This window comes from Microtus oregoni, unplaced genomic scaffold (genome assembly GCF_018167655.1).
Source record: "Microtus oregoni isolate MIOR12 unplaced genomic scaffold, Mior012 000017F_ref0000208, whole genome shotgun sequence".
NCBI lineage: Eukaryota > Metazoa > Chordata > Mammalia > Rodentia > Cricetidae > Microtus > Microtus oregoni.
Window position 1 is genome coordinate 6,341,229 of NW_024543076.1, and position 13,205 is coordinate 6,354,433.

Sequence of the window (13,205 nt, forward strand, 5' to 3'; positions counted from 1 at the left end):
CAATCCAGCCCCAAACTTGACTCAAAATAGTTGTCCTTTTATTTGCTTAGAGCTCTGTGAGTCGATTATTTGGACCAAGCTTAGTTAGTTCTTTACTTGATCTCACTTGGAGTCATTCCTGTGACTGTGACTGTCTAGTGCATTGGTTCTTAACCAGTCGTGATCCCTTGCAGGGGAGTTAAACCACCTTTTTACAGGGGTCACCTAAAACTATTGGAAAACAAATATTGACATTACGATTCATAGCAGTAGCAAGTTTAAGGTTATGAAGTAACAATGAAAATAATTTTATGTTTGGGGGTCACCACAGCCTGAGGAACTGTATTAAAAGGTTGCGTCATTAGGAAAGTTGAGAAACACTCATCTAGTGACATCTAGTCTAAGATGGCTTCCCTTGCACATGTTTTTGGCCATTAAAGTAGTAGTAGTAATGTATAAGCCTCTAGCTATTGGCTAAACTTCTTCACGTGGCAGAAGAATTCTGTCAACGGTAACAGCTATGATGGCGCTCCAGACCTGGGCATGGCAGTCTGCTTTACTGATATTCTATTGCCCAAAAGAAATTAGAAAGTCATTCTAGATGTAATGTGGGGAAGAAATATACTCCACCCTTGATGGAAGGACTGCAAAACTTTTGTGGGCTTTTGCAGAGGGGAAATCCATCACTAAAAGACGATGTCAGGGTCAGTTTAGGATATGTGTTAGGGTTAGGCACTCAGATATTTGGTTTTTTGTTTTGCCTAAATCCATCACTAAAAGACGATGTCAGGGTCAGTTTAGGATATGTGTTAGGGTTAGGCACTCAGATATTTGGTTTTTTGTTTTGCCTAAATAGTATTTTCTCCAAATTTAATTACTCAGAACTCCTTGGTTGTCTTTAGTGTGTGCGCGCACACACTGTTTCTCCTAGAAAGGACAAAAATAATTGAAAATGAAAGCAATTCTTCAGTAATTATTTGATTTTTGGAAGCTCTGAGGGATTAGACCATTTTGAAAAAGAAAATATAATAGGCTGGAGAGATGGCCCCACAGTTAGGAGCACTGGCTACTCCTGCTAAGGACTTGGGTTCAGTTCCAAGTCCCCACATGACAGCTCACGATTCTAGTCTGTAACTTTAGTCCCAAGGGATCCATCGTCCTCTGCTGGCCTCTTTGGACACCAGGCACACATGTGGTGCACAGACATATATACAGACAAAACACTCATACACATACAATGAATAATATTTTTTTAAAAAAATTAAATTTTTAAATTTTTAGGCATGGTGGTTCTTGGCTTTAATCCTAGAGATTGGGAGGCCAAGACAAGAGGGTTACCACAAATTTGAGGCCAACCTGGACTGCACAGCAAACTCCAAACCAGCCTAGGCTATACAGGCTATACAAACAACAGCAGGTAGAGGCAGGGGGATCTCTGAGTTCAAGGCCAACCTGGTCTATAGCACAAGTTCCAGGATAGCCAAGGCTACACAGAGAAATCCCTCCTCTCCCAAATGAACAAAACAGAGGCTGAGGAGACAATATGTACTATTTTTCCAGAGGACTCATTTTCAAGTTCTAGCACTCCATCTCCAGTGGATCCAACACCATTTTCTGGCAGTATAGTTGTGCGCACGAGCACACACACACACATTTAAAATATTGGTTAAATATTTTAAAATGCAATTTAAAATTATTTTTTATATTCTTAGGAACTTGAGCTTGATTAACAGGATTAATTGAGAAGTACTTAGAATTCTGACTTATAATAGACAAAGATTTTGTATTAGTACCACATCACCTGTTAGTGTTTAATTAAATTTCTGATTTTAAGTATTATATTGTATAGTTGTCCAAAGTGACTGTAGTATTAATTTCCTAGAAAAAAATTTATTTGATTGATATTCTGTTCAGTTGACATCTGTGATCACCTTTTAGAATTATCTGAAATACTGAGTGAGTTGATTCTGAATTGGTTGTTTTTACTTCTCTCTAGCTTACCAATACACAGCAGATAAAAGATGCAGTTTTCTCTGAGCTGTGTTAATTATCCTTGTGGTCACTATTTTATTCTGCTTTCTATTCTGAAAGACTTCTTAGCCTTTGTTCATTAATCTTAGGAACAGTTGTGCAACATGCCTTGACGTTGAGTTGAACATCCAAAATTAGTCCTGCTATAGTCAGTGGTTGAGAACAAGATTTCAGCAGTGTATTGCCTGTTAAGCAGACACTGCAAAGTTAGAAGGAATTCCCAAGCAATAAGTAAGTGCTTTATGTTATATCTATGTCCATATATTTACTTAAAAATATAATTAGGAAACATTATTAAACAGATGAACAAATTACAACTGTTACTTCATATGCTGTTATAAAGCAGCTTTGCTTATAGACTCTGCTGTTTAATTAATCATTCCAGAAGAAACATGCCTAGGAGACCTGAGATGAGAAACATTTCCCTGCAAATTTATGTTTTCATTTGTAAAGGAATATATTCTGTTTACTGTATCTAGATGACTTTTTTTTCTCTTTTTCTTCAGAGTTCATGTAAATCTAGTCACAAAAATGGCCTCCTGGTTATATGAATGTCTTTGTGAAGCTGAACTTGTACAGTATTATCCTCATTTTACTGCGCTTGGCCTTCAGAAAATAGATGAATTAGCAAAGGTTACAATGAAGGACTACTCCAAATTGGGAGTCCATGACATGAACGACCGCAAACGTCTTTTCCAGCTTATCAAAATCATTAAGATTATGCAGGAGGAAGATAAAGCCCTCAGTAGCCCAGAGAACCCTCTTCAAACAAACAACATGTACACCAAGCATCGGGAGTTCAGATCTGGCCCCCGAAGACAACTGCATTTTGATTCTCCTGCTGATAGCAAAGCCAGGACGGCCAGCAATGAAACATGCAACCTATCAGACTTATCTGTAGAGGAGCAGAAATCCACTTACCTGAAAGTGCTGGCACACATGCTAGCTGATGACGCCCAGGACCAAACAAAAAAAAGAACCCCGAATGCCTCGGCTGCTGGTGCTCACATGGGGACAGAAACTGACACTTCGCTCTTTTCATCAAGTTACTTTTCTCCAAAACTAGGAAACAGTGATATTCCCGTGATTCAAAGAGTCTCTCATGTTTCGGGGTATAACTATGGAATCCCTCATTCTTGTGTCAGGTAATAATTTATTTTTACATTTTTGGGAGAGGCAAAGACAAATCTCTCCTTCATGACAGAGCAGTGCAATTACTCTTTATTCCTAGTAAATGAATATACCATATGAATGATAGTTAACAAAGTTTGCATTAATAATTGAAGTAAGTGGGTAGAAACAGAATAATGAGGAACTGGAACTTTCCCGAAGCAAAAAACTGATACTGTTCATGTACGTCAAACAAACAGCTGCTACTCACCAGGGTCTGCTGTCCATCCTCTCGCAGACTATACACACAGTGTATTTGTGAAAGCGAAGTAGTTAACTAGCCTTCTACAATGAAAAATCACACAATTCACAGGAGTTTGTTTGTTTGTCTTTTGAAACAGGATTTCTCTGTGTAACCCTAGCCGTCCTGGAACTCACTCTGTAAACCAGGCTGGCCTCGAACTGACAGAGATCTGCAGGCCTCTGCTTTCTGAGTGCTGGGATTAAAGGCATGCTCTACCACCATCCAGCAGGATTTTTTTTTTAAGATTACCCAATTCATACCAACCAGATGATTTACAGTTTACTTAAGACCAAAGAGCAGGTAGTTATATTAAGTAGTTCTTTGAGCACTTAGGTTATCTGCACAATTGAAATAGGATCCTAATTTTGACTGCATTTTTTTTAATTCAGCCCTGGAGAAACAGGTGATTCTTTTGGTGATTATAAAAAGTAAGACCTTTTGATGGCAATCAGAGGTTGTGAATCAGAATGACAGTAAGCTATTTTCACCTAGTTCTTCAAGATAGAATTTTAAATAAGATCCCTGAAAGGTGAAATACTCAATAATCCCCAATGCTAAGAATGATATACTAGAAAATATATTCTTTTAAAATATATTACTTGTTATGTTATTATAAAAGTAATGTATATTAGTTACAGGAAAATAAATTCTTTCTCTTTCTTTCTTCCCTCCCTCCCTCCCTCCCTCCTTCCCTCTTTCTTTCTTTCTTTCTTTCTTTCTTAATACAGGGTTTCTCTATGTAGCCCTGGCTGTCCTGGAACTCACTCTGTAGACCAGGCTGGCCTCAAACTCACAGAGATCCTGTCTCTGCCCTGAGTGCTGGGATTAAAGATGTGCACCCCTACTTCCTGTGGGAAGATAAAGTCTTTACATCTGGTCTTATATTTGTTAAAGTGCCAGAGTACTTCATGATCGGTTCTTTCATTCTCCAAAACTAGGAAATTTAGGTTTTTAAATTTTTTATTTTATGTTTACAAATGTTTTGCCGGCATGTATGACTTTACACTACATGTGTGTCTGGTGCCCATGCAGGCCAGAAGAGCATGTCAAATATCCTGGGAGTGGAATTATAGACAGATAACGCTGAATCACATATGGGTGCAATGAATTGAACCTGGGTCCTCTGAAAGAGTAGCCAGTACCCTTAACCACTGTGCATCTCTCCCACTCCAAGGTGACTTCGTTTTATAGGTGAAAATACCTATAATAAGCCGGGCGGTGGTGGCGCACGCCTTTAATCCCAGCACTCGGGAGGCAGAGGCAGGCGGATCTCTGTGAGTTCGAGACCAGCCTGGTCTACAAGAGCTAGTTCCAGGACAGGCTCCAAAACCACAGAGAAACCCTGTCTCGAAAAACCAAAAAAAAAAAAAAAAAAAAAAAAGAAAATACCTATAATAATTTGAGATACTTAAGCCAGGTGGTGGTGGCATATGCCTTTAATCCCAGTACTTGGGAGGCAGAGGCAGGCGGATTTTTGTGGGTTCAAGACCAGCCTGGTCTACAAGAGCTAATTCCAGAACAGGCTCCAAAGCTACAGAGAAACCCTGTCTAAAAAAAAAACCAAAATATATAAATAAATAGAGATACTTGTTCTAGCAGAGCACAGAGGATTTAGTGCTATTTTTCTTCTTTAATTATAGGTTGTAAATATGAAAGATAAAATAGCAAGTTTTTTTTTAAAACTATTTTAGCCTTATTGACCAACACAGAAAAATATAAATTAGAATTACTTATAAAATTACTACTTTCCACCGGGCATGGTGGCATATGCCATTAATCCCAGCATTTGGGAGGCAGTGGCAGGAGGATCTCTGTGAATTCAAGGCCAGCCTGGTCTACAGAGTGAGTTCCAGAACACAGAGAAAGCCTGTCTTGAAAAAAAAAAACAAACAAACAGGGGCTGGAGAGATGGCTCAGTGGTTAAGAGCACTGGCTGCTCTTCCAGAGGTCCTGAATTCAATTCCCAGCAACCACATGGTGGCTCCCAACCATCTGTAATGAGGTTTGGCGCCCTTCTCTGGCGTGCCGGCATACATGGAGGCAGAATGTTGTATACATAATAAATAAATAAATCTTTAAAAAACAAACAAACAAAAACTACTTTCCACTACTTAACACATCATGATTTAGAATGCATATTTTAGTTTAAATATTGCCATTACATTTATTCTATAAATATTAAGTAATAGCTGTGATCTCTGACTCTAGGTATGAATATAATTAAGATATCTGGAGGCTCTTAGATATTAGAGGGCAAGGTAAGAGATGACAAGCATAGCCATCTGTGCCAGGCATGGTAGGGCACACAGCAAGCCCAGCACTCACAAGACAAACACATGGCTGATGAGCTCCAGCCATCCTTGGCCTCATAGAAAGGCTCTATCTCAAAAACAAATGAACCAGAAGATACCCACTAGGAAAGAACACACTTTCATTTTTTTTAAAATATTTATTCATTTATTTATTAATTATGTATACAGTTAGTCAGAAGAGGGCACCAGACCTCATTACAGATGGTTGTGGGCCACCATGTGGTTGCTGGGAATTGAACTCAGGACCTTTGGAAGAGCAGGCAATGCTCTTAACCGTTGAGCCATCTGTCCAGCCCCACACTTTCATTTTTGTCTTTTGACTTAAAAACCACAAACTACAGACTTTTTGTCCATGTGACTCCCCTAGAATTCCTGCACAACTCTAAAAATGACTGGCTGGGCGTAGTAGTGTTGTGTAATCCTAGCACTATGGATGCTCAGACCACACTGCAAGACCCACCTCAAACCTAACAAAAATGAAAAGGTCTAAACATTTTCTATCCTCTTTGATTAGCTTCCTGTGATTAAGCTACTAATGCTAACATCAAAGAGATTTTGACCAAAAACCTCTTTAAAATAATGGATTAGAGTAAAACATAAAGTGAAAAAAAATAGATTTTATAAAGGAACAGATAATAATATGAAACCAAAAAGTAGAATAGATTTCAAAATAATAGATTAAAACATTCTCTCTTTTGTTGTGAAAAATTAAGCACATATGCAAAAGAGAGAACAATAAATTCCCCATATACTTATTAAGTCTCATGCCTCAAATGATACATTAGTCTCATATCTTAATTAAAATAATAAAACGTGCTTTAAGATGTCTTAAAATCAAGCACTATAATTGGAAAATTTCTTTGTCGTAAAAGTAATTTAAATCCTGTCAAAAAATAATTTTTCAGCCAGTTGGAAGGTTCAGAAAATTAAGTTTTTTATTTTATTTATTTATTTTTTTGGTTTTTCAAGATAGGGTTTCTCTGTGTAACAGTCTTAGCTGTCCTTGAACTCACAGAGATCTGCCTGCCTCTGCCTCCCAAGTGCTAGGATTAAAAGTGTGTGCCATCACCGTCTAGCTGAAAATAAGATTTTTATGAAAATAAATTAAGAGGAAAATGGATCTTCTTTTCTTTTTTTTTTCAAATATTTATTATGTATACAATATTCTGTCTGTGTGTATGCCTACAGGCCAGAAGAGGGCACCAGACCCCATTACAGATGGTTGTGAGCCACCATTTGGTTGCTGGGAATTGAACTCAGGACCTTTGGAAGAGCAGGCAATGTTCTTAGCCTCTGAGCCATCTCTTCAGCCCCTGGATCTTATTTTCTTACAACCTAGTTTTAGAGAAGTTTCTATAAGTGATTGGTTCTTAGATACATTATCACATGAAACTCAGCAAATAAACCTCATTAGTGTTTTTATCCCTGACTCGAGGAATAGTCCTTCAGGTGCTGGGCTAGCTGAAAGAATGCATTGAATAGGAGATTGAGGAAGTAGTGGATATGACCAGTCTTAAAACTGTTCTGAGAAGAAATACATGGTTATATTGCAATGAATGAATTCATATCAGTTGATAAAATGCTTGCCATGCAAGCATAGGTCAAATTCGATCTCCAGCACCCATGTTAAAGCCAGTATGGTGGTACATGCTTGTAATCCCAGCACTGAAGTGTAGAGACAGGTGGATCCCTGATGCTTGCCCTAAATCGAGTAAAAATTCTGCCTCAAAAAACAAGGTGGACAGTTCCTGAGGCGAAAGGACACATAAGATTGTTCCCTGACCTCTTCACACACAGTATGCGTGCACACATGTGTGTGCATGTGTTCCTCATCCCAACACACACACACCAGACAGACAGACAGACAGACAGAGGAATAGGATTCGGAGGAAAAGTACATTGATACCTACCACCTAATTCGAGTAAACCAGTAGAATTTACTTAGTAAACCAGTAGAATTTTTTTTTAAAGAGGAATGTAGGGCCTGAGGGTGTCTTTCAGTTGATTGAGCATGCATGTACAAGTCTTAGAGCTAAAGTTTAGTCACTAGCCTGTTCCTTCCTCCTTTCTTTTTCTTTCCTTCTGTCTTTCTTCCTTCCTTTCTTTTTTTTTTTCTTTGTATTGTAAGAGTGAGGTTTGCCAGTAAAAATTTTTCTCTTTGCTGAATTGTTTGAATGAGCTTGGTAGGTCTATTAATCCTAGCACACGTCAGGTGGAGCCAAGAGAAGCAGAAACTCTAAGCTAGCCTGCACCACAGTAGCAAAGCCCTGTCTCAGAACTTGGGTTTGGTGGTACATGCCTGTAGTCCCAACACTTGGGGGGGGCTAGAGTAGAAAGTTAGGGCCAGCCTGGGCTACATAGCAAGTTCTAGACCAGCTTGAGCTACAAAGTGAAACCCCGTTAAAAACAAAACCAACAAACCAAGTAAACAAAACCCTAGAATAATTATGTTAAATATACTCAAAATGTGCTGATACTTTGACCATTTAAGTAATTTAATCCTTTTATTAAGAATTAAAGTCTATTTGTAAACATGTTAGACAGATCACTTCAGAGAATCCGTGGACTGAAATGGAGAAAATCAGAGTTTGTGTTCGAAAACGGCCGTTAGGTGTAAGGGAAGTTCGTCGTGGAGAAGTTAATATTATTACTGTAAAAGATAAAGAAACTCTGCTTGTACATGAAAAAAAAGAAGCGGTTGACCTCACACAATATATTCTGCAGGTAGGATCTTTTACTGTGGTTCAAACTAGTATTATCAAGTTTGCCAGTTTTATGTTTAAATGATCATTCTAAAATCCAGTTTCTGGTTCAGATATTGATTTTTTTATAATGTTTGTTTGTTTATTTATTTTCAGACAGCATCTCACCTCGGCTAGAACTCAAAGAGATCCAGCTGCCTCTGCCTCCCAAATGCTGGGATTAATGGTGTGTGCCACTGTGCTCAGCTCTTGATTGCTTTTCTAAGTTATTGATACTTTGGGCCTTCATTCTTTAAAAATGTAACGAGGTTATGATATACATAGTTGAAATACCATAATTCCTGTAATATGCAATGAAGCTCTACCATGTATTTACTTAGCATGTTTTTTAATTAATTATTATTATTATTTTTTGCTTTGTCAAGACAGGACTTCTATAGCTTTGGAGCCTGTCCTGGAACACCTGGCTGGTCGTAGACCAGGCTGGCCTTGAACTCATGGAGAGCCACCCGTCTCTGCCTCCAATCTGCTGGGGTTAAAGGCGTGTGCCATCACCACCCAGCTTTTAACTTTCTTAATGAACACTAGCGTTTTGTCTACTTGTGAGGCAAATTTGTCCTTGTGAGGATTTTGGGGTTCCCTGAAAGTGAAATTACAAACAACTGTAAGCTGCCATGTGGGTGCTGGGAATTGAACCCAGGTCCTCTGGAAGAGAAGCCAGTGCTCTTAGCCACTGTGCCATCTCTCCAGCCCATTTATGTGAATTTAATTATACTTTAGTAAAATCAAGGGTACAGACAAGAGAATCAAAAGAGTTTAAGTAAGTAGTTATTGATATCAGTTGCTGAGAGTGATGGTCACAAACTTGGTCCCCTTTTTCCCCTACATCATGCAATATGAACTTTTTAGTTTCTTTTTTTGTTTTATTTTGTTTTCAAGACAGGGTTTCTCTGTGTAACAACCCCAACTGTCCTGGAGCTTGCTCTGTAGACCAGGCTGGCCTCAAATTCACAGAGACGCACCTGTCTCTGTCTCCTGAGTGCTGGGATAAAGGTATATGCCAGCACTGCCCAGCTGCTTTTGGTTTCTTTCTTTCTTCCTTCCTTTCTTTTTAACTTTTTTCCCCCTTGCTTTTGCTGTTTTTTTTTTTAAATATTTATTTACTTTATACAATGTTCTGTCTGTATGCCTGCAGGCCAGAAGAGGGCGCCAGACCTCATTACAGATGGTTGTGAGCCACCATGTGGTTGCTGGGAATTGAACTCAGGACCTTTGGAAGAGCAGGCAATGCTCTTAACCACTGAGCCATCTCTCCAGCCCCCTGCTGTTTGTTTTTTAGTTAGGATCTCACTGTGTTCTGTTCTGGAACTTGCCATGTAGCCCAGGGTAGCTTTAACTTACAAAGATCTGCCTACCTCTTCTTCCCTGGTGCTGGGTTTAAAGGCATGCGCCACCACTGCCTGGCTTGTTTGTTTTCTAAACAAAATCTCACTATGCAGTCCTGATTGGCCTAGAATTTGCTAGGCACACCAGTCAAGACTTGAACTTACAGCTATCCTCCTGCCTTGTCTCCTGCATACTGGAATTACAGCATGTGCTTTCCATGCCCAATGTTCAATGCCAGTTTATCACTTGCTGAGTGTGAGTTTTGTTGAGGACAGGCTATGACTCTGTAGTCCAGGCTAGCCTGAAACTGGCTGTACTAGCCCAATCTGGCCTTGGACTCATGACTTTTCTGATGGAGCATCCTGAGTGCTGTTACAGACAAGTACCATTATGTCCAGCTCTTGAGTATGAGTCTTGTATTTCACTATAGGTAATACATTATTAGGGATATATTTTCAAATTTAACATGTAAGGGTTTTATAAAATACTGTTCAGATACATAAAAAATTTCAAACTATCTATAAAAACAGTTTGGTGTTGAAAAGAACTTATCCCAAGCTAGCAAGTACCCTTGCACCAATTCTTATAGAGAAGCAGCGATCTCCACAAATGAAGGAAAGTTATATAATCTGTAGTATATTAAGATATTGGAATCATAGGGGCTAAGGAATTGGCTCCGTGGTTACAGTGCTGGCTGCACAAGCATAAGTAGCTGAGTTCAGACTCCCAGTACCCACATAATAAGTTGAGCATTGTAGCCCCAGCACTGGAAGACAGAAACAAGAGGTCAGCTTTGTGGCTGGTCTAGTTAATTGATGAGCCTCAGGTTTAGGGAAATAATCTCTTTCAAAACATGAGATTCAGAGTGACAGACTCCCAATATCAACCTCAGGCCTTTCCATATGCACACATAGGTGTATACACCTGTACATACACAGTGGGATTTTGTAACTCAGGGTTTCTATTACTATGAATTGCCTTCTTAAAAGAATCTGCCTCCATAAACATGTATATTGAACACTGGTTCTTCCTCTTGTTCTCTCGCAAAACCCAGTGACTGATACCGAGGAGAATGTGGTGATTAATGGGATGTGCTCACAGTTCACCTTAGTCTGCTGAGACACTGTTCTATTGCAGTAAATTCTTTAGCACTCAAGTCAAATTGTTGAAACTTAACAATCCTTTCAAACTTGCATTGTTCTTCCAAAAATTGAGTTTCACAGTGACATTTCAAGTAATCCAATAGTCTTTCTATGGGCAATAAATTACTAGGCCACTGTACAGCCAACCCAGTCATTTTAACAGCTTCATTGATTGTTGATCAATGCACAGTCTATTAGGTTTCAGTGGGAGATACTTACTTTGAAGATAGTCTAAATGACCAATTAGTTGTAAGGCTAGTTAGTTCCACGGCTACTATAGCCAGAGTAATCGCTCTGCCCAATCACCATCTATCCAAGACTTCCTTAATGATGCTTCAGTCACAGTAATTCCCTCCAGGAGGCATCATGTTATCTTTTGTATTTTTCCATTATCCCCAAACACAATAACCTTACTTCTTTGTCATTGCCATTGATCAATATTTATTGAATATCCATAGATCTCATAGCATTTTCTCTGCTGTTGAACTTTGGACCTTTGATCTCATAGGTCAGAGTCCTTACCTGTCAACGCTATGATATAAAAATATTGGAAGGACTTACATCCTCTCTTTTTTCCTTAAAAGAAAGTCTGTATCGAACTTGGTTCTAAATGAAAGTAATCCTAGATTCTTTAGGTTTTATTTTGAAACTTATTCAGGGAGTAAAACAGAAAATTTGTATTCGTAGTTAAATATCCTATCTTTTCAAATCAAGTATGTCTGCCACTTACTCATTAAAAATTTTATACAAGCACAGAAAACTATTTTCCTTTCCGAGTTTTTTTTTTTGTTCAATTTTCTTTTCTGTTTTACTTTTACACCCCCACTGCCACTACATACACACCCATCAAATACTGGAAATTCAATTCAGGGCCTCACCTATGCTAGGAAAATACTTTACCTCTGAGTTGCATCCAAGCTCTGCCCTACTTTCCAATTTTAAAAAATATTTTATATGTTTATTGAGGGAAGGTATCACTGCCTGATCTGCTGCCCAGGCTGTATACTTGTGATCCTCTTGCCTTGGCAACTCAAGTTCTGAGATTACAAGCATGTGCAGTCATGATGTTTACAGGGCCCTAGGGAGTTGACTGGGTGGAAGAACACTCACTGCTCTTCCAGAGGATTTGAGTTCAGTCTCAGCACCTGTGTCAGGCAGGTCACCGTGGTCTGTAAGTCCAGATCCAGGGGATCTGACACCCTCTTCTGGCTTCCATGAGCACCCCACACATACAGTAGACACTCATCTACATTAGTAAAATAAATCTCTATGGGGACTCTAGGATTTACCATCTCAGCAAAAGGCCTGTGTTTCTTGTTTCATTTTGGTTTTGGTGTTTGTTAAGACAGGTCTCACTATACAGCCCTGGCTGTCCTGGAACTCGCTCTGTAGATCAGGCTGACCTGGAACTGACAAGATCTACCTGCCTCTGCCTCCCAAGTGCTGGGACTAAATGTGTGTGCCACCAAGGCTGGCAAGGAGCTCATTGGCCAGCCAGTCTAGAAATGGCAAGCTTTTAGTTCAGTGTGAAATTGTCACAAGGCAGAAGAGTAATATGTGAAGACACCTGAAGTCCTCTTCCTCTGGTCTCTGTATGCACACTTACATGTATGTATACAACTCCCACCCACCCCCAACACATACACACACACACACACACACACACACACACACACACACGGCTTATGCCGGTCTTGAGCTGGTTGTGTGTACCTGAGGTGACCTTGAACTCGTGATTTTTGTGGTTCTGAGTCCTAAATGCTGGGATTATAAGCATCTGCAGCTGCCCCTGCTTTTACTCCATGAGAGGGAATGTCCCTAGGGTTTTCCACATGTTAGGCGAGCATTCTACTACCAGCTGAACTTCATCCCCAGCCCAGCCCAGCCCAGATCTTTCTTCCATTCTGTAGATGGATTCTCTCACTTTCTAATGTTTGATGACCTTGTAAATGGCTCTGTGATCTAGTTTCTTCTCTAGTGATCTCACTTCATTCTAATGGAATGTAATGGTACATAAAAGATAGTTGAACCTGGGGTAGAGTGAGCTCATTAAATTTGCCAAAGTTTTCTGGTCTATCTATAATTATCTCTAGTAAATAATTAGAGCAGGTTGAAGATGTAGCAGAAGATAGGCCCTTAATCTCACTCATTGTGTATGTACTGTCATTCTGCTATAGTCCGTGTGAAATTACTAAGATTTCTTACTCAGGGGTAGTTATGTTACCATCATGGTAACATA

At 39.3% G+C, this 13,205-nt stretch overlaps 1 protein-coding gene across 1 annotated transcript in view; it reads left to right on the forward strand.

Annotated features, from left to right (window-relative positions):
- The window catches only part of Kif24 (kinesin family member 24), a 56,270-nt gene that overhangs the window by 18,746 nt on the left and 24,319 nt on the right, over nucleotides 1–13,205 (forward strand). The window contains exons 2-3 of the mRNA XM_041667589.1: nucleotides 2,517–3,155; nucleotides 8,277–8,460. Coding sequence (XP_041523523.1) covers nucleotides 2,542–3,155; nucleotides 8,277–8,460 — 798 coding nt within the window. The 5' untranslated portion in view covers nucleotides 2,517–2,541. The remainder of the gene's footprint in view (nucleotides 1–2,516; nucleotides 3,156–8,276; nucleotides 8,461–13,205) is intronic.